At 36.8% G+C, this 23,106-nt stretch overlaps 1 protein-coding gene across 4 annotated transcripts in view; it reads right to left on the bottom strand.

Annotated features, from left to right (window-relative positions):
* The window catches only part of CEP128 (centrosomal protein 128kDa), a 233,275-nt gene that overhangs the window by 118,478 nt on the left and 91,691 nt on the right, over positions 1 to 23,106 (bottom strand). For all 4 annotated transcript variants that reach the window (XM_010850882.1, XM_010850881.1, XM_010850884.1 and 1 more), the window contains one exon: positions 2,380 to 2,466. In XM_010850882.1, the coding sequence (XP_010849184.1) occupies positions 2,380 to 2,466 (87 nt within the window). The remainder of the gene's footprint in view (positions 1 to 2,379; positions 2,467 to 23,106) is intronic.

Raw genomic sequence — 23,106 nt, 5'->3', positions numbered from 1 at the left:
CTGCCTTCCTTCCCTCTGAAGTCCCAGGCCCCTATTCCTTTCCTTAGCTCAGGATGGGAGATAAGCTTCAATTTCAATTGCCTGGCTGCCTTTGTATCTCGTATGTTTGTGGGGCTCCCATACGAACAAAATTAAACGCTTTTGCTCCTATTAATCTGCTTGATATCAATTTAATTATTAGACCAGCCAAAGAACTAAAAGGTTTGTAAAGGGAAAATCATTTTTCCTCCCCTTTCAAATGGAAAAAATGTTTGCTAAAAATCCAGAGCTTATATATGCTGGACATGCTTGCAATTTGTAAGGGTAAGGTCATTTTGTGAAATCACAAGTTTGGATTAAGATGTTATTAAGTGCTTCGATTTTAATAGTTATCCTAAATTATCACTTCATTTGAACAAACTACAATCTATACATTAGTCCTTCAGAAATTGTGCATGTGGTCGAGGTGGCTACTAAGGAGAAGCATAGGGGAGCACTGTGGTGATGGAACAGTTCTGTGCTTTGACTGTGGCGGCAATGAGATAAGCACACACAAAAAAGCACACACACAGCCTCACTCGACACAGACACAATAAAACTGGTGAAATCTGCATAAGCTGGATGCATTGCAAGTGTCAATTCGCTGGTTTTGATACTGGATGGCAATAAAACAAAATGTTACCATTGAAAATAATTGGGTAAAGGGCACAGGGCACATTTTATTTTGCAACCTCTACAGACCTATTATTATTTCAAAACAATTTTCTAATCCAATTATATAAGCTTTTTAAATACCATACATGCAGCTCAGAAAATAAACATCACATATTTTTTAAAGTAGAGCTGGCCCTTGAACAACATAGGTTAGAACTGCAGAAGTCCATTTACATACGGATTTTTTTTTTTTAATTGTAAACACCACAGTTTACAATCATACTAGGACCACAGCCTTGTCTAACTCAATGAAACTAAGCCATGCCTGTGGGGCAACCCAAGACGGGCGGGTCATGGTGGAGAGATCTGACAGAATGTGGTCCACTGGAGAAGGGAATGGCAAACCACTTCAGTATTCTTGCCTTGAGAACCCCATGAACAGTATGAAAAGGCAAAATGATAGGATACTGAAAGAGGAACTCCCCAGGTCAAGTTGACTCATTGGAAAAGACTCTGATGCTGGGAGGGATTGGGGGCAGGAGGAGAAGGGGACAACAGAAGATGAGATGGCTGGATGGCATCACTGACTCGATGGATGTGAGTCTGAGTGAACTCTGGGAGTTGGTGATGGACAGGGAGGCCTGGCGTGCTGCGATTCATGGGGTCACGAAGAGTCGGACATGACTGAGCGACTGAACAGAACTGAACTGGAACACCACAGTATTACAGGATCCCCAGTGTGTTGAATTCACAGGTGTGGAAGTGTAGCTAAACTGCAAATACAGAGGGCCAACTACATTTTATACTCGGATTTTAGACTTCACAGAGGGTCAGGGTTCCTAAGCCCACACTGGTCAAAGGTCAACTCTAAGCCAGCTGTAAAGTACCTGTAGAGGCAGAGAATCCACACAAAACATTACCTGACCAGTTCTCTTGTTTCCATGGCTAAATAAAAAGGGAAGAAATCACCCTGAAGTCAAAGTAGTTTGAAAATCTACCAGGGCCTACCCTGGTCATATTTCCTGGGTAATGTCAGCTGTCTCAGCTCCCAAAGGGCAAGCGTGATGGCCCGACACATCTTGCTTACCACCATGAAGGCAGCAGAAACGCATCATGGAACTCTACGGATTTGGTGAAATAAAGGAGGCAAAGGCAAACGGAAAAGATAAAGAATGGGATAAAGAATATTACAGCGGGGGCAAATTTTCACTTTATCATTTATTACTCTGGGCTCAGCTTAAAACCTACTCATGTGCAAATTGAAGAGAGTTGTTTGGCCTCTGAATCACCTTCCAGTTCTAAAGGGCTAGACTCTGCAGGTTCACAGACATGAATATATAGCAAAGGTTCTTAATATTTAATAAGAACAGAGGATTTTTCAGAACGAGGCTGCTTATTTTTATCTTCTGTAATGAAAATGAACAGATGCAAAATACTCAGCCTTTAAACAACAGGTCTTTCCTAACCCTGCAGCAAAGTCAAGCTCTTTAAATGTTCTCCAACAAGGAATGGCCATGTTTAACCCCCGTCTGAAAAAGTAAAGTGGCCAGAAGACAAGGCAGCAAACGACCTGTGCATGTTTCCAAGAGCAAATAGCAGAGAGCGGCAGAGCCCTGAGGCCAAGGGATTCCACACCAAGACATAAAGGCCTCGCTGCACTAATGAGCAAATGACCTCAGGACATCCAGTGAGCGTCAGTGGCCCCAAACATTAGTACTCTTTGAAAGACGATTTTCAGAATCTTACTTTACTCTTCTCACTTTCTGTTTGTCTTAGCTTATTTTTCATTTCTCCTTCATTCTCCTCTGCTTTAGCTTCTTGTTTCTTCAGTGCCTAGAAAGACAGAATGGGAAAATAAACACTATTAATATTCCAAAAGGATTTATTAAGAAGAAGCTGAGGCAGATGATTATGAATTGCCCAAAACATACACATGAATTACAACCTGCTCATTCACTCAAGTCCTAAGATCACTTTGCTGGGGATCAAATATAAACACCTTTCCAATCTACCTAATCAAGTTCGACTTAATTTCATTTTTTCCCATCTTTGGGAATTTTATAACACATTCAGAGAACTTAGACAGCTAACAATTTTCTTGGAAACAAATTTTACAGCCTGCAGAAATAACAGTATTTACAAGTTATATTATCTGTTCAACTATTCTGATATGATACCAAAAACCAGTTGACTACCTTTTCAAATTCTGGAAAAAAAAAAAATCAAGGTAGAAAGATGCTGGTTGCATCATTATTGCATGTATGACATTTTATCACAACATATAACTGGCTCTTCAAACCTTACTTCACATACAGCAAAAAAAAGTATTCTTTTTTTCTCTCTCTTAAATAAATATTTTTTCCTTTTAACTTTCTTCCTTTTTTCCTTTTGATTTTTTTTTCCATTTTTCTCTCTTTAATAAAATGAAGAAAAGGAACTTTACAAAAATACAAACTTCAAAACTTAACCACAAAAGTGTTTGTTTTGGTTTGTATCTATGTTAAAACAAAATTAAACTTGAGAAAAAAGTTTATACTAAGAGCAATCTTTCATCTAAAAAACAATCCATTTGTTTAAAAAAATGTTTGACACTTTGAGCATTTAGACTTAAAAAGGTACATGTGTGGAGACCATCAAAATTGAGAAAAGCCAAATTTCCAGATCTCTTTTCCAACAAGTTCTATGATGCTCAAAAGAAAAATTATTTTTAGGCAAACAGCAAAACATGATAAAACTGTTGTTTTGAAACAAATATAATCAATCACATTTCGATTTCATTTACTCACATATCCCACAAATATCTCCAAAGCGCATAAACATGTGTATACAGAATAACCATGGACCCCTATCCATGAGATTACTGCTCCCTCTGCACGGCTCCTACTCTCAATAATAAAAACAATTAAAGAAAAAGGCAGAGTTGTTGGTTAGTTGCTAAGTTGTGTCTGACTCTTTTGCAACCCCATTGACTGTAGCCTGCCAGGCCCCTCTGTCCATGAGATTTTCTAAGCAAGAATACTGGAGTGGATTGCCATTTCCTTCTCCAGGTGATCTTCCCAACCCAGGGACTGAACCCGAGTCTCCTGCACTGGCAGGTGGAATTTTCACCACTGAGCCAGCAGGGAAACCCAAAAATGCAGAGTAGTTTTGGTTTGAGTATAAATAATGTAATAATACTTGAGAGTGCTGTGGTCAGGCATTCTTCTTCTTCTTACATAAAGTAAATGTTAATATATTCTACATACTAAATACTTATATTTAATTTTTATGAAAATTCCATGAGTTATCATTAAAGCCATTTTATTAAGAGGGAAGCTGGAGTTACAAAGAATTGAATACTTTGCTCAAGGTCATTCATCTAGTTCATGACAGAGACAGGAAGTAGATTCGGGCTGTCTGCCTCTTAACCCTGAATGGTATTGCCTCTCCATGTTGAAATAACAGTATTAAGCACAGAGTGAATATGAAGACTAAATAATTTGATACTTTTAAAGCATTAAAAGGGGACTTCCCAGGTGGCTCAGAGGTAGAGAATCCACCTGCCAGTGCAGGAGATGCAGGAGACATGGGTTTGATCCTTGGGTCAGGAAGATTCCCCTGGAGAAGGAAATAGCAACCCACTCCAGTTCCAGTTGTTCTTGCCTGGGAAATCCTATGGACAGAGGAGCCTGGTGGGTTGCAGTCCATGGGGTCACAAGAGAGTAGGACATGACACAGTGATTAAACATCAACAATCATGATTACAAAACTGCTAACAATTGATAAAGTATTACAAATCATAACATTTTTCAGGTAGCTACCAAGTGATTTTGATGTTTGATACTTGTTCTTTATTGTAAGTTAAGTAAAATTTGTAATAATACTTACTTATATATGTATAACCTACTTGTTTTTGGCTGGTGGGATGTGTTTAGAAATTTTTCCTGAAAAAATTATCCTAGAAATTTGAGAATTACTGCATCTCTATTCTTTCCTTGCTTCTTCAGTCTAATTCCACCTAACGTCTGTGTGTGTGTGTGTGAGAGAGAGAGAGAGAAAGAGGGAGAGGGAAGGAGGGAAAATTTGAAGAAAAAAAGATACAAATTATTGCTATATTTTTCATGAATTCATTTAATAATATTTGAACTATCTTATTCCCCAACATCATCATTCCAACCTAGCCACCCCTCACCTTTTTTTTCTTTAGTAAGTGAAACTCAGTTGGTTATCTTTTCAATACTTTTTCTTTGAACTTTTAAAAACCAGCCTGGGCTTTTCCACAGGGAGGAGACTTCTTCAGGCAGATGATAAGTTTGATCAAATTATAAACAGTCAGGCTCCCCAGGCTCCCCTTCTGGATTCAAACTCCTAAGCAGAAGCCATTTCAAATGGGTATGCACTGAAGGCCCACCCAAGCCAGGTGGCATCACTTAAGGCCATAAAAAACTTCCAGAAAGATGAGCCTGTCCCAAATATGAGAGTCATTCACTTCCAAAGCCAAATTCAAAATCCACCTTGGAAGACTCTTCAACCTTCAGCCAGTAGCTGCTAACGTCCTTCCAGTAAGATTTTGTACATATTCATGTTTCAAACTGTTTCCACCTCTGCTTACTGAAAACAGAAGGAGGCACCTTTATAAACCTGGCTTAACTTCATGCCGCCACTCTAAGGAATTTAACTTACTTAAGAACTCAAACTCCAAAAATTCTCCAGGGAAGAAATGTTTCCATTTTACTAACTGGAATTAATACATTTCTGTCCTTTTCTCATGAGCTCCAAAACTTAGAATTTAAAAATCCTATCACATTTTACACCAAACAAACAAGAAAGACATATTAACATTTTCCAAGTGTTCACATACCTTAGTTTAAGTCAATTTTTTTAAAAGCTTAATTCATTTATATGCTCATTTTAACTTACATAGATAGGCATTCAAATATTCCTTGTTTATCTAGAACTTTACATTTCCAAAGAGAACTGCAAAAGGTTTGTTGTCACTATGGTATAAGCTTCAGAAAGCCAGGGACCCCATCTGTCATGATCACATTTTAACACTAACACAATTCTTGGCACATTTTAGGTGGTAAACATATGTTATTTAATGGATGAATAAACATCCCTTTATAATTCCTGAATAACAACTGCAGTTTACAACTGGCCAACTCTGTTCATCACCTACATTAAAGTTTCCCAGATTTCTCCCACCTTTCTTAACCACTACATTTTCTCAAACACCAAGCTGTCTTTCTTTCTGAAAGAAACAATTATTATGATATAGTGATGTCGGAAAATGAATATTTATTTGGGGGTTTATGTCAAAGAGTTAATAACCCTTTCCTGTTTTCCAAAGACATCATTTTAGACTTTTCCTTAGGGAAAAAATCCTCTGAATGGTTTTATTTTTGATAATTCAGATTTACAGTACAATTGTAAAGACAGCTTAGAATTCCCATATATCTTTCACCTAGCTTTCCCTAAAATTAACATCTTACATAACAATGGTAGGTTTATCAAAACAAAGATGTCAAAACTGTTACAAAACCATTCAACTACAGGTTTTATTCAACTTATCATATGGTCTTTATTCAAGACACTTCAGAGCATCTTATCTCTTTAGTCTCCTCTGATCTGGGGAAGTTTTTCAATCTTTTCTTCCTTTTACGATTTCAGTATTTTCAAAGAGAAAATACTTCAAGTATCTTCAAGACAGATATTTCATAGAACATCCTTCAATATGGGTTTTTCTGATGTCTTCTCATAATTAGACAGAGCTCATAAATATAGGAACAGAATATCCAAAGGTAAGTGCCCTTCTCAGAGCATTACGCTGTAGGGAACATGATAACATGACTCAGGACTAGCAAGGATAACCTTGATCACTTGTTTAGTGCAGGGTGGTAGCTGCCAAATCTCCCTGCCATAAAGTTAGTATTCTTTCCTTTTCAGACCCTGTTAGAAGCAAGTCATTAAGTCCAGCCCACAATCAAAGGGAGAAGAGTTAAGCTCCACTTCCCAGTGGGAGAATATCAAAGAATATGTGGAAATACCTTAAAATCACTAAAGTAATATTCTGGTAGACAATTTGAGCTGTGCAAGTATGCTTAAATTTCACCCACCAATTTAAGCTTAAAATCAGACCTAATGTAACATTACCAGTATGTTTTTGGCCTACAAAATGCAACCCAGATTCCTGATATGTTAACTCACAGGCCAGTGCTCACTGCTAAGTAGAAAGTTGAACCCCTCTGCACTCTCCTCCAGATAACCTACCTGCACCAAAAACATTAATGGGTAATGTAGAATTTATGTAAGACCATATCAGTGGATGGAGTACACTCGTCAAGTCTCCATCTAATCCTAATTCTCCTATTTTACTCATCAGGAACTCTCTTTCTCCCCAGTTCTCCTCCATCTTTCTTCAGCTTCATTGTTTGGTTTCTTTTCAGCTTCTAGATATTCCCAAATGGCTTCTAAATATCCCTCCCCAAGTTATACAGAGCAATGTGCTCTATTCCAGTTCTCAACTTTGAACACTTACACTGGTTACCATGTCCAACATCCCCGCTTTCCTCACTCCATAAAGAAAAGTTACCAGGATCCAGGATCCCCTTACAGGGCAGTTGGCAAATAATTACTTTTCATTCTCATCACATCAGTTCAGTCACTCAGTCGATTCCAACTCTTTACTACCCCATGGACTGCAGCACACCAGGCTTCCCTGTCCATCACCAACTCCTGGAGCTTGCTGAAACTCATGTCCATCGAGTCGATGATGCCATCCAACCATCTCATCCTCTGTCATCCCCTTCTCCTCCTGCCTTCAATCTTTCCCAGCATCAGGGTCTTTTCCAATGAGGCAGTTCTTCATATGAGGTGGATTGGAGTTACAACTTCTGCATCAGTCCTTTCAATGAATATTCAGGACTGATTTCCTTTAGGATTGACTGGTTTGATCTCCTTGCTGTCCAAGGGACTTTCAAGGGTCTTCTTCAATACCAAGTTCAAAAGTATCAATGCGCTCAGCTTTCTTTATGGTCCAACTCTCACATCCATACATGACTACTGGAAAAACCATAGCTTTGTCTAGATGGTTTTAATATCCTGTCTCTGCTTTTTAAGCCTCTGCTTTTTAATATGCTGTCTAGGTTGGTCATAGCTTTTCTTCCAAGGAGCAAGTGTCTTTTAATTTCAAGGCTGCCGTCACCATCTGCAGCAATTTTGGAGCCCAAGAAAATAAAGTATGTCACTGTTTCCATTGTTTCCCATCTATTTGCCAACAAGTGATGGGATTGGATGCCATGATCTTAGTTTTTTGAATATTGAGTTTTAAGCCAGCTTTTTCACTCTCCTCTTTCACTTTCATCAAGAGACTCTTTAGTTCCTCTTCACTTTCTGCTATAAGGGTGGTGTTATCTGCATATCTGAGGTTATTGATATTTCTCCGGGAAATCTTGATTCCAGCTTGTGTTTCATCCAGCCCAGCATTTCTCATGATGTACTCTGCATATAAGTTAAATAACCAAGGTGACAATATACAGCCTTGACATACTCCTTTCCCAATTTGGAACCAGTCCATTGTTACATGTCCAGTTCTAACTGTTGGCTTCTTGACCTGCATACAGATTTCTCAGGAGGCAGGTCTGGTATTCCCATCTCTTGAAGAATTTTCCAGAGTTTGTTGTGTCATCAATGAAGCAGAAGTAGATGTTTTTCTGGAACCCTCTTGCTTTTTTGATTTCACAGCATCATCTTTTAGGATTTGAAATAGCTCAACTAGAATTCCATCACCTCCACTAGCTTTTGTTTGTAATGATGCTTCCTAAGGCCCACTTGACTTCGGACTCCAGGATGTCTGGCTCAAGCTGAACAATCACACCATTGTGGTTATGTGGGTTATTGAGATCTTTTCTGTGTATTCTTCTGTGTATTCTTGCCACCTCTTCTTAATCTCTTTTGCTTCTGTTAGGTTCATACCATTTGCGCCCTTTATTGAGCCCATCTTTGCATGACATGCTCCCTTGGTATCTCTAATTCTCTTGAAGAGATCTCTAGTCCTTCCCATTGTGTTGTTTTCCTCTATTTTTTTCCACTGATCACTTAGGAAGGCTACGTTCTCATACTAATAGGTATTTAATTTTTGTATCTTATAATTAGTATAAATGTTAGTCATTTTACTTGATGTGAAAGGAATATCAGTAAGTTGAACTTTAATCAAATTGTGTTTCCTAGTACATGGACTTATGCCCTCAGTCCAGTTGCTCAGTCATGTCCGACTCTTTGAGACCCCATGGACTGCAGCACACCAGGCCTCCCTGTTCATCACGAACTCCCGGAGCTTGCTCAAACTCATGTCCTTTGAGTTGGTGATAACATCCAATCATCTCATCCTCTGTCGTTCCCTTTTCCTCCTGCCTTCAATCTTTCCCAGCATCAGGGTCTCTTCCAATAAATCAGTTCTTCGCATCAGGTGGCAAAAGTATTGGAGCTTCAGCTTCAGCATCAGTCCTTCCAGTGAATATTCAGGACTGATTTCCTTTAGGATTATGCCCTAGAAAAACATAATTCTTCTGAAAGTCAACTATTTTGTTTTTAAATTTGAATTTCCATATATGAGCTGGTTGAATAAAAGAATCTCTAATTCTCTTGGATATCTAAGAATCTGCAATAATACTTTCCTCCTCACTTTCCAGTTAATTTTATCACTTTTCCAAAATAACATATGTTTCTATTGTAGCTCTACTTTATGTCTAAAACATCATCTAATGCCTTTCTTATTTCTCCTTTTATTCTAAGGCAGGGATCCCCAAACTCCAAGGTCTAATGGTTGATGAACTGAGGTGGAACTGATGTAATATTAATAGAAATAAAGTGCACAATAAATGTAATTGCTTCAATCATCACGAAACCATCCCCACTCCAACCCCAGTATGTGGAAAAATTTTCTTCCATGAAACCGGTTCCTGGTACCAAAAGGTTAGGGACTGCTCCTCTAAGGATATTTAAGTCTCAGAAAACTGAGGCAACAAGAACTTAAACTTTATTGTTTTCAGTGGAGGAGCAAAAGTGAGGTATTGAGAAGCAACCCAAAGAAAATTACTCTATTTCAACCATATTATTTAGAAATCTCGTTAACTTAAAACATTATTTCTACTACCTATACAACATAAGCCAGTAAACAAGTAACACACAAGCAATATTCTAGCCCAAAACGCTGAACCTATTTTCTACATTTTCTACATTAGTTTAAAATGAAAGACCAAAAGAGGTCTAACTCTTAAGACCTAGTAAATAGATACATTAATGCACTTTAAATTTTGGAAACACAGGTAACAGTCAAAGAGAAATAGTTTAACATTAACTAAATCAAAATTACAAGTCATTTCTTTAAACCTTAGTAACAAACTTTAATTCATTTACTACCTCTTTTAAAAATGAAAGGCCACACTGGATTTCTTTTCCATTTGACTTAGATCAAGCAACTTAGAATTATATTGAAAACTGACCCAGTAAAAGTAGTTATAAAGAGGAAAAAAATTCACAAGCCAATGAATTTCTATTACTGTGTTATTTTGCCCTTTAAAACTTGTTTTTTTTCTTAAAAGCAGTTTAGCTATAAAGCTATCATGTGCCCTGCTTCTGGATTCAGATTGTCTTTTACATATTTAAGATCACAGCAACAACACTGGCCTTAATAGAGGGTCCCTAGAGCACATTTAAACCTTTAATAACAACTTTTCTTCTTTTCCTTAAGTGTGCCTATTTCCATTAAAAAGACTAACATAGTGAGTTTTGTACTACTTATGTTCTTTAGAGGCTGATGCTTCTGAATTCTCACAGTTAAATATAATCAAAAAAAAAAAAAGGAGTCTTTCCTTTAAAAGAATAGGGGAAAGGGGAAAAAGAAAATGTTTGCAGACATTTCGTCTGACCAAAAAACTCCCACAACTTTGACAATAGGCATGTTTATCAAGAGGTTCTAAAAAATAACACACTCAAAAATGTAGAACAAAGAAGGAACTAAAGGCCTTTTGTCCACTTTAAATGGACCAGCACAGCCTGGGTAAGAATGATGGAGCTGGAATGAAATAAAGGTCACATGTTAATTACCCACACAGGCCACTGAAATTTCAAAAACAATCATGAGCATAAGCCATCCTGTCTCACCCTAGTCACTCAGCAGTGCTACAACTGCACGCCATTGGTTACAAGAGCAAGAACATGCGGATGACAAACCAACAGTTTTCACCGGTAAGCTAACAGGACTACAGAAAAACAAGTCTGTGCTCATACTGAACAACAGGTCTGTAATAGTATATTAAAGGTACAAACGTTTAAGTCATATTTTCTTTTTCTCCAGTAAAAATGAAAAATGAAAAAGTCATATTACTGAAAATTATAACAGTTGCTCTTAATATATATGTGTGTATGTATTTATATATGTGTATATATATTTGTGTTTATATATATATATATATATATTTTTTTTTTTAACCCTTATTTTTTAGAGTGGTTTTAAGTTCACAGTCAAATTAAGAGGAAGGTACAGTTCCCACATACCCTTAGTCCACATACAGGCATAACCTCCCCAATTATCGACATCCTCCAACAAAATGGTACATTTGTTACAAGTAATGAACCTAAATTGATGCATTATAATGACCCAAAGTTCATGGGTTACATAAGGTTCACTTGCTGTCATACGTTCTATGGGTTTGGACAAATGTATAATGACAAGTGTGCATCATTATAGTGTCATAAACAGTAATTTCACTATCCTAAAAAAGTCCCCTGTGATCCACCTATTCATCTCTCCCCTCTCTACCCCAACTTGATGCTCTTTACTATCTCCATATTTTTCCCCCCAGAAAGTCATTTAGTCAAAATCATACAATCTGTGATCTTTTCAAACTAGCTTCTTTCACATAGTAATATGCCTTTAAGGTTCTTCTATATCTTTTCATGACTTCATAAGTCATTTACTTTTTATAATTGTTCATGTAAGTACAAAATAAAAATCAGGAAATATTTTAAACTTCATAATATAGTAATTGTGGTTGTTGTTTAGTCGCTAAGTCATGTCCTACTCTTTTGCAACCCCACGGACTGTAGCCCGTCAGGCTCCTTTGTTCATGGGATTTCCCAGGCAAGAATACCAGAGAAGGTTGCCATTTCCTTCTCCAGGGGATCTTCCTGATCCAGTGATTGAACTCACATTCCCTGCATTGGCAGGTAGATTATTTACCACTGAGCCACCATATTTTGATGCCAACTAGACCACATAAGCTATAAATTGAAGTTGTAAGTTGTTTATATTTATGTATTTTAAAAAATCAAAAGCTTTAGGGACATGTTATATTTCACATCAAAGAAAAACATTATTAAGTACTCAGTATGTATAAAACACTATAATTGGAACCTGACTTGAGTGGAATTTTTTAAAAGACAAAAGTCTGCTATTTCCAAAATTCTCTTCTGTAAACCTAAATCATAGCTCCAAAACTATCAAACATCAATAGAAAAATACATATTTTGAAAAGGAATATATATGCATAATACAGCAGGATTTTATTGCTCATAACTAGTACTACTCATTTAAATTAACATAGATTTTATTTCTATCAAGTTCTGTGAATTTCTAAATTTTGTTTTTTCCTAAATCAAGTCAGAGATTCCTCCCACATGAAAACTAGCTAAAGTCATGGAAAATTTTAGCCTTTAAGTTCATCCAGTTGGGGATTATCTGTGCCAACAAAAACCATAACAAAACAAACAAAAAAAAAATTAAGTTTCTTTTCAAGGCAGAAAACAATACATTCATCTTCTAAATCCCTGAGCCAATATCTAACTCAAAGACAGCAGAGTGAATATTACTTAAATTGTTCAAAGAAATTTATTTTCAGCCGTAACCAAGGAACAAAAATTCTATACCAACATCTATGATTTTAAAACACTTAAATAAGTGAAAGTAGAACTGTGTGAGAGAAGTCCAAGGGAATCGGATACTGATCATTACCACTGTGACACCATATAGATTTGGGGGAAAGCAAAGGGGAAGATTCTAAAACCCTGCTGCCAGCTGAACTACGTGTATTTTCCATACTGAAGCAGTAAGCACATAGTGAAGAGTCACAAGTTGCAGTCATTCCTGTTTTTCAAAGAGTAGAGTAATACCAAGTGGTTAAGCAAGATTTATCAGTAGTTAAGCACACTGCTATAACTTCTGATGGTAAGCAAAGTCTTAAATAATGTTCTTTAAAGATACCTGAGGTCTTGACAGCATAAAACTCAAAGCTTCTGTTTGAGAATGGCCTAGATGTCTTTTCTTTTTTCTTCTTCTTTTTATCATATGGTGATTATGATTTCAGGAATCCAAAGAGCTTTCATAGGAACTACTGTGGTAGGACAGATGGGTACATATTATGGACCTATTTTCTCTGATGAATAAACAAACTCATTGCTTCCATTACATTCATATTTATGGAGGCTGTGACTGGTTAGGATGTCCTGTGCCAAAGAAGTCAACCGAGGTCACGGGTTCAATCACCATGAGAGCCAATTCCCTTTGCTCTCTTGCATGGCCAGTGTCTTTACCCTAAACTTTAGCCCAAGGCCACATGGAAGACTAAGTAGGCCAGAGACCATGGATGAATCAGTGAAAATCCACGACCATGACTATAAAAATAACTCAAAAGTAAAACCCCTATTGACTAGCATCAGGATTTCACTCTTCAGACATTATTAAATTTGCCAATCTGCAAAACAAAACCTTAATCATTGCCTACAAAGTTGGTACGCTGAAAAGACATACAAGTCTTTTGACTTCTTTAATTCAAAAGCAACAACGGTAATGAGTATTACCCTCCTAAATGCCATTGCTTTTACTGGAATGGATTTTATTTTTATGCAACCTTTTACTTAATAAAAATCTTGCAAGTAAAGTTAAATGTGAGCCCAACAAGTGTACTTTCCAGGATTTCCTTCAAATTCAAAAAGCAACCACTCTTAGTGGAGGGTCTGTTTTTATCTGAGTAGTTCCCTCTCAAAAAAGAGACACATAGTTTTATTAGAAATCCCAGAGCAATATGATACTTTGTTTGACTTTCTAAATGCAGGCCCATGGAGTTAGAAATATTGACAAACAGAAGATAATAGATAATTATGGAAATTTAATTTGGAATTTCTCAAGTTTTAGGTGTATTTGCGCAGAATGCTCTATAAATATACAACATCCTTCACTGTTCATAGTTAGAAGATATTATTTTATGCCTTTGAATTGCAGGGTGGGGGGGTTGTTTTGTTTTGTTTTTTACTTTTCTAATCAAAATAAAACAGTACCAAGCCTATGAATAAGCCTATCTGTAGCAAAGTCATCTTTGTTTGCACAATATTACTATGCACTCAGTAGCTGCCCAATAAATATTAATTGATAACGATGGAAAAGGGCTTTATAAACAGATGGTCTAGTATAAATTTGCTGAAAATGTGAATAAAAACATTCCACTCTTCAAGAAAAGCATAAAGTAGAAATTAAACAAGTCCTGCACTCAGAAAACCTCAGTCTATTATCAGACAGCTGTTTAGTCAACAAGAACACAAACATTTTTCATTATCATCATAGCATTTATAGCATTAAATGTCTATTTGCATATGGTCCCTGAACAGATTTAAGTTAGCAGTATTTGTCATAATTTGCAGAGATAATATTGATGAGAAAAAATAAGCACACATAAAAAAATGTGATTAAACATTACTTTGAGATCTAGTCATATGTAGTATGAACATAAAATATGTGTCAGACTTAAATGCAACTCATAGAAGCAATATGGGTAGTTATTTATAAATAAATAAGAGAATATGAGATGATATACAAGAACACCTAAGCAGATGTGTAAAGAACAGGTGAAACAAAGAATGAGGCAGAGGCCATAGTGGCCCTAATAGAATTAGTGACTATTCAATAACCTAGAGAGCAAACGATTAGGAAAGAAGAAACAAAAAATTATATGAGGACTTACTTCAACAAGGGTACGACCAAGGAAACTATAAGCACAGTGAACAACCCAGAAGGACATGCCGAAAAACACACATAATTCAAAACCACTTGAATAATTAGATGTAAGTTAGTATATATGGGAGAATTTTGGAGAAAAATAGTTGAAACGGGGAAGTGAAAGAGGATGGAAAGTGTAAGTATGTAATACATAATAGCCTTAGGTATTATTTTTTAATAAAGCAAAAAGCCTAACAAGACATAAGCATTAATTATCTAGAAATAAGACTGTAAGAATTTTAGGACAACTTACACCTACACATCATCTCACAGAACCGCTCCCTTCAAAAGAATCCAAAGGCCTTAAGCAGCATGCTAACAGTTGACACATTACCTATTCTCTGATGTGGAATACATTTCTAATGTTCAACTTTCATCTTATCAATATTAAATAGTATATTAAATAATAGGTTCCTGAAAAATAGTATCAAAATGAAACTATCTTTAATCTGGTTAGCTATTAATCTCAGTATTTCCCAATACAAAAAAGATAACATGGCTGGTAGAGACTTGTCTCTGATATCTACCATTCATGCAGGAAATTTGCTCTGTGAATGAAAACTCAAGTACTGAGTAAATATAAGGTCGAAAGAGACAACATCCAAGATCTCTTCCAACTTCTGTAAGAAGTTTCAGTTCAGTTCAGTCGCTCAGTCGTGTCCGACTCTTTGCGACCCCATGAATCGCGGCACACCAGGCCTCCCTGTCCATCACCAACTCCCAGAGTTCACTCAAAACTCACGTCCATCAAGTCGGTGATGCCATCCAACCATCTCATCCTCTGTCGTCCCCTTCTCTTCCTGCCTTCAATCTTTCCCAGCATCAGGGTCTTTTCCAATGAGGCAGTTCTTCACATCAGGTGGCCAAAGTATTGGAGTTTCAGCTTCAGTATCAGTCCTTCCAATGAATATTCAGGACTGATTTCCTTTAGGATTGACTGGTTTGATCTCCTTGCTGTCCAAGGGACTTTAAAGGGTCTTCTTCAATACCAAGTTCAAAAGCATCAATGTACTCAGCTTTCTTTATGGTTCAACTCTCACATCCATATATGACCACTGGAAAAACCATAGCCTTGACTAGACGGACCTTTGCTGGCAAAGTAATGTCTCTGTTTTTCAATATGCTATCTAGGTTGGTCATAACTTTCCTTCCAAAGAGTAAGCGTCCTTTAATTTCATGGCTGCCATCACCATCTGCAGTGATTTTGGAGCCCCAAAAAATAAAGTCTGACACTGTTTCCCCATCTATTTCCCATGAAATGATGGGACCAGATGCCATGATCTTAGTTTTCTGAATGTTGAGCTTTATTTAAGACAACTTTTTCACTCTCCTCTTTCACTTTCATCAAGAGACTTTTTAGTTCCTCTTCACTTTCTGCCATAAGGGTGGTGTCATCTGCTTATCTGAGGTTATTGATATTTGTCCTGGCAATCTTGATTCCAGCTTGTGTTTCATCCAGCCCAGCATTTCTCATGATGTACTCTGCATATAAGTTAAATAAGCAGGGTGACAATATACATCCTTAGGGGAAAAAAAAACATTTCCTACAGGCAGAATATTTAAAGTGTTTTGGTGTCATCTGAAAGGATCAATGCCTATAAAATAGACCTTAGGTTAAATAAGAGAGTGGGTGGACGTGGGAGGAAAGGAGAGAAATCAAGAGAAAGACTAATGAAGACTAAGGAACACTGTATGTCTGGGACCTGCACGTTTCCAGCTGTGCCAAATAGCGTTCAACCAACTCTGAAAGACAAACCCCATAATAACCAATCATCCTTTTCCATCTATTTCCTTTCTTTCAGCATGTTGACATTAATGGATTTTTCACAACCTTACAGAAAAGTGTTTAACCTTGCAAAAAAAAGAGTAATCCACAGGTAATGAACATAAAAGAGAGAAGAAAATAATTAGCATGGCATAAAATGATAAGAGAAAGAGCAATGTTTTGAATCAACAGTATAGTGGGTCTGAATTTAAATAAGGATTTCAGCCACAGATTGGTAAAGTGCTTCTTACACAGCAATAAGCAATAGAGTAGAATCATATTCATAAAAGATCTGCCTAAAATGATTTGAAAATGCACAGTCTCAGTAAAAATGCCATCTCTTTCACTCAAAGTTTCCCAAAGGGCAGAGAAAGGGTAACTATTTCCCCTACGGGCTACTCTGGAGTCTTGGCAAAGCTGAAATAACACACCAAATTACACTCATTGTTAACATTTCTACTTTCCCAACTGAACTGGGAGCCCAAAAGCACAATAGATCATTTTAAGAGCCTTTAAATCCCTAGTCCCCAGCACAGCACCTGGCATGTGGTAGGTCCGTGAGGGTACTGGCCAAATGAATATTTCATAATGAATAGCTTATAACATTCATTCAAGAGACACTTACTGGGCCTATGGCAGGCACTGTTTTAGGCACTGGAGATATAGCAATGAGTACGACAGACCAAGTGCCTACCTTCTGCTCAGAGGGAGAGACGACAGACAGACGGCAAACAAGGAAAAGTATTATAAAGAAAAAAATACAGCCAGATAAGGAGCTCAGGAGGGAAAAGGGGGATATATTATGTAGGCTAATTAATAAGGCTTTTCTGAAGTAGAGCTGTGAATGACAAGATGGTGTATGCAATGCAACTGCTTTCCAAGTTGAAAATCCTTGGCTCTGGGAATGGAAAGTACAAATGTCCAGAAGCGGAAGGGTGCCTGGCCTATCCTTGGAAAAGCAAGGCCAGGGTAACTGCCCTAGATTAAGTAATAAGGCAAAGTAGAAGAACAATAGAACACCAGGGTAAGATGGCAGGCAGGGACCACATCAGAGGGTCCTTGTAGGCTGAAGACTTTAGACTTCATCCTGAACAAGATAAGGAAAGCACTGAGGGTTTTGAAGAAAGAAGTAACATTACCTGATTCTATGGGGAAAAGATTGCAAGGAGGTTAAGAAGGGAAGCAAGGAGGTTACTCCACTACCCCAAGCAGGAAACAATAGTGCCCACAAGATCAAGATAATAAGTCAGGGTAGAAGTGATAGACGGGTGAGTTGTTAGCAATTAAGATAATATTTTCAAGACAGAGTTGACAAAATTTAATAATGAACTGGATATAAAGAATGGGAGGAATGGAGAAGGCAAGGCCATAAAAGATACATACAAAAAAGTTATAAAATTAAAATTATTTTACTATCAAGATGAATAGCCATATTTTTCAGAAGAAATAAATCATATGAGGTACTCTTAGGATGAGCCACACAAAGGTTTAGCACCTTCTCTACAAGTTCACGAGTCAGAAGGGGAAGGATCAGGAAATGGGGCTCCAGAGACCAAGTCTGCCCAGGCTTTCCAGTTCTGATTCACAGCATCACTCCAACTTGATCCCCACATCCAAGATGGATACAGGAGAGCAAGGCTTCACTTTCTCAACCTCAGATAATAAACATGAAATGGCGTAGCTTTTTCTCACTGCCATATGAAGCCCATCAAAGAACTACACAAGAAGGTAATAGCTGCAAATACTATTCTAACATGACCATAATACAGACAAGGATATGTTAGAAAAACCTAAGCAGTTTCTCATTTCTTGGGCAATAAATAAACCTACAGAGGTAGTATTAAAAAAGAAAGAAAAAAAGGATTCAGGGTACTAAACAGAAATGTAAATTCACTAGAAATGCAATGAGTCATGATGGAGCTATAAAAAATGCTTTTCTACTAACAAGTAAAGAAAACAAACAAGATTAACCAAATGAAAAACAAACAACATTAGAATATCAGTGGAAAATGAATATAACTGGGGTGAGAAGACAACAGGGGGCAAAGGCAGTGATTACTAAGGAGAAGAAAATAATCATTAGGAAATCCTGTTTTAGAGACTGTATCTTTGGAATACTTCTGTATAGCTTAGAAATATGAAACCTGGAAATGGCACAAGACTATATGATCCCAGAGAAATAAATTCTCATTTCAAATTGTAGTCTCTAATTGTTTTACTATACATAAAAAGATTTTTCCTTAGTGGGAGGGAAAGAGAGAGAAAGAAAGGAAATATAACTCTGAATAGAAAGTATGAAAGAAACTAACAAAAAGGCATAGAAAGGACAATTTTAGTGTTAAATTTAGCAGATGTCTTAATATGTACTACTCCATATGTCATATTTTATTTTTCAATAGTAGAAAGCAACACTGTTTCAAATTTAAGTTTCAAATAGCAGTAGTTAAATAATTAGATTTTTTTCCAGTTGCAATATTTGTGCCAAGTGCACTTTTAGGGAGCCATAAGAGATGAGGAATGTGTATATACTATAATCATTTTTCAGCAAAGTTTAGCAACTTTAATAAACGATGCCTGCAGTGTCGCAATTAATGGTTCAATACTGACGACTAGTGGCCAAAAACATATAGTAATGCCATTACCAGGAATCCTATGATTTTTATCATCTAAATTTGAAACACTTGATGAAACTTATGTGAGAAACCTTAAAAGAACTTCCCTTAAAAACTTCTTGACAATTGCATAAGAAAAAATTGTATCTGAAAAGTCTCTTGAAAAACCTTTTCTGTCCATTATTTGCAATATCCACAAACCCAAGCCAATAAGCACCTGCTATTGACCCCTAATGGGAACAACTTGGTAAAGTGTCCTTTTATCCACATCCACACAGCTGAATTAACGTAGTTTCAAAAACCCATAATTATTTCAACAGGTCCTACTTTTATATTTCATGAATCTGTGTAGTGCTAAGTATTATCTAACTTTGTTAGACACAAAGAAGAAATCCAACTATTCTAAATTTTCAACGTATTAATACTCTGAAAAGCAGTAACCTACTATATCAAAATGGCCATTTTCAAACGTTGAAATATTTAAAACTTAATTGTGATTGTCTGAATTCTTGAAGAATATTTATGGGATTCGGGTTAAATCTTTTAAACGGTTATATATTATACTTCAAAAAAGTTAAAACTTGTAAGACAAGAGGGCATAATAACTTGTATAGAAATACAGACCATTAACACAAATGGACCATATTACTAGTGATTTAATGCCATTATTTTATTATGTTATGTTTTCACTTTTAGGTTTCATTTTCAGGAGTCATTAAGTCAGAAAAACAATATGGAATTTCTAAAAAATGAAAATCACTCGAAAAGTAAAGGACTGTTTTTAAAAGATACATTAATGCCTGGTTTTATTACAGTTTACAAGACACTGCTTATCTATTAATATATCCTGACAATTAAAGTGTGTGGTTTTTTTTTCTGATCAAGAAAAAAAGTTAAACTTTGCAGATGTGTACTTTCTTCCTTGCAAGAATAAGAGCCACAGAATAATACAAAAATGTATACAGACCTTGGAAAGAAACTTTCTATCAAGAATGTTATATGCAGCTAAATGGTTATTTACATTTGAAAGCAGTCATTTTTCAACAACTATTCACAGAATATCTGTTGTATGATAAACACGGTACTATGTGCCCCAGAAATGATGGGCAAAAGGGCATGATGGGCAAAGTTCCTACCAATGGAGGAAGAACTAAAATCACATAAGTAGTTATGCCATATAGAGGGGAAGACATACAACACAGGTAAACAAATCACAACTACAGGTGACGTGTGGTAATAGTAAAAGGGCTGCCCAGTTGACGCTAGTGGTAAAGAACCCGCCTGTCAATGCAGGAAACAAGAGATGCAGGTCCAGTCCCTGGGTAGGGAATATCCCCCGGAGAAGGAAATAGCAACCCACTCCAGTATTCTTGCCTACAGAATCCCACGGATAGAGGAGCCTTGAGGACTACAGTCCATATGGTCACAAAGAATCAGACACGACTAAAGTGACTTCACAAGTTAATATTAAAAAATAAAGTCATATGACATAATAAGGAACAATGGGGGAGAAAAGGGCTATTTTAGAAAAGGGGGCAGGAAAGTTCTCTCTGAAGAGGTGGTAATTAAACCTGAAGGATGAAAAAGAGTAAGTTAGGCTGAGAATCAGAAGAAAAACATTCCAATAAGACAAGGAGAGGAAATCACTATGGCTGGAATTCCTTAGAAAAATTTGTAGGGTCACTCATGTACATTTAAACACAAACACAAATAGAAAAAAAATTTTTAATGGAAAATGTTTAATTTTTTTACTCATAAAATACAAAAAAAAATGATAATGGTACTAGGCTAAATGGGAAGTTTCAACAAATTTCAAAGAAATTAAAAATAAATACTAAAAAGTGTTAAAAAAAAAAAAGCATACATATATATTTCAAAATTCCAAAAGGCACTCTTAAGTCTTGAATTATTGAAGAAATCATAATAGAAATTATAAAATTTAGAAGGAAACTATCATAAAATAATAGTATGTCAAAACATAGGGTAATTTGTTCATAAATTTATAGCATTAATTTTTAAAAACAGACAAGTCAATTAATTAACTTGCAAGTCTGAAAAACAGAACATCAATCCTAAAAATGAAAAATCAGAAAATAAAAGTTAAAACCAGAAGTGGATAAATTAATAAACAAAGCTAGTCAAAATGAAAACTAATAAAATAATTATATCTAGTAAGACTAATAAAGAAAAAGAGAACAAAAACTAAACAATATTAAAAGAATATAGCTTCAGAACAATCTTGAAAAAAAATACAGCAAGGCTATGATTGCTTCTTCAAATTAATATCAAAACATAACAAAATGGATAACTTACACAATCTGAAATAATCACAAAACTGAATCTAAAAAATTAAGTTTATATAATCCAAAAAACACAGAAGTTGAAAACCTTAGCCACCACAAAGACAGCAGATATCAGTGATTATGTGAGTGAATTTTAGCAAGCAGTCAAGAAATAGACAATCCTCTTAAAAAGACAGAGCCAGGGGACAGAAAAAGAAGGAACCTACCTACCTTGCTTTCATACCAAGAAGAGTAATGCAAAGAGAATTATCAGTTAACTCAATCATAAATGTAAATATAAACATACTAAAGAAAAAACTAGGAAATTAACTCAGCAATGTATAAAAACATAATATATTATGGCCAAACGAAGTTCTCAGGAATGCAGAGAGAGCCCAGCATCAATTGATAAAAGTCAATTCCATTTAAATAAAAGAGAGGACTTTCCAGGGGACAGAGTGGATAAGAATCTGCCTGACAATGCAGGGGACATGGGTTCCATCCCTGATCCGGGAAGATCCCACAAGCCTCAGCTACTAAGCCAACGCACCACAACTACTAAGCCTACGACTACTAACTCCTGCTGCTGCTGCTGCTGCTAAGTCGCTTCAGTCATGTCCGACTCTGTGCAACCCCATAGACGGCAGCCCACCAGGCTCCCCCATCCCGGGGATTCTCCAGGCAAGAACACTGGAGTGGGTTGCCATTTCCTTCTCCAATGCAGGAAAGTGAAGTCAAAGTGAAGTCGCTGAGTCTTGTCCAACTCTTCACAACCCCCTGGACTGCAGCCCACCAGGCTCCTCCGTCCATGGGAGTTTCCAGGCAAGAGTGCTGGCGTGGGGCGCCACTGCCTTCTCCACTACTAATTCCTAGTGAGCTGCAACTACTGAGGCCCACGCGCCTAGGGCCTGTGCTCTGCAACCACAGCAACCACTGCAGTAAGAAGCCCACGCACTGCAATTAGAAAGCAGCTGCATGCAGCGGCAAAGACAGAGTGCAACCAAAAACAAAATATTTTATAAGCTCCACAATCCTCATTCATGGTTTTTTAAAAAGTCAACCTCTCTTGGCAACCTACAAATAGAAGCCAATGTTCTTTATCTGATAAAAGGACAGCGGTCAAAACCAGGCACAAACACCTTCCATAAGGTTGACACTCTAGAAGCATTTCTATAAATATCGGAATAAAACAAGGCATTCTTACTATCTTTGCTTATATTCAACACTGCGTTTGAGTTTCTAGTCAATTCAAAAATATCACAAGGAAAGAAATTAAATTGCCTTTAACTTCAAATGATATGATTAACTACCAGACCACCTTACCTGTCTCCTGAGAAACCTGTACGCAAGACAAGAAGCAACAGTTAGAACTGGACATAGAACAACGGACTGGTTCAAAGTTGAGAAAGGAGTACATCAAGGCTGTATATTGTCACTCTGCTTTAACTTGTGTGCACAGTACATCATGCGAAATGCTGGGCTGGATGACTCACAAGGTTGCCGGTAGAAATATCAACAACCTCAAATATGCAATAATACAATTCTAATGGCAGAAAGCAAAGAGGAACTAAAGAGCTTCTTGATGAGGGTGAAAGAGGAGACTGAAAAAGCTGGCTTGAAACTCAACATCCAGAAAACTAAGATCATGGAATCTGGTCCCATTGCTGCTGCTGCTAAGTCGCTTCAGTCGTGTCTGACTCTGTGCGACCCCACAGACGGCAGCCCACCAGGCTCCCCCGTCCCGGGGATTCTCCAGGCAAGAACACTGGAGTGGGTTGCCATTTC

This window comes from Bison bison, unplaced genomic scaffold (assembly GCF_000754665.1).
Source record: "Bison bison bison isolate TAMUID 2011002044 unplaced genomic scaffold, Bison_UMD1.0 scf7180017864296, whole genome shotgun sequence".
Taxonomy (NCBI): Eukaryota; Metazoa; Chordata; class Mammalia; order Artiodactyla; family Bovidae; genus Bison; species Bison bison.
The sequence above is the reverse complement of the archived record's forward strand: the minus strand, read 5'-3'. Positions and strand labels throughout refer to the sequence as shown.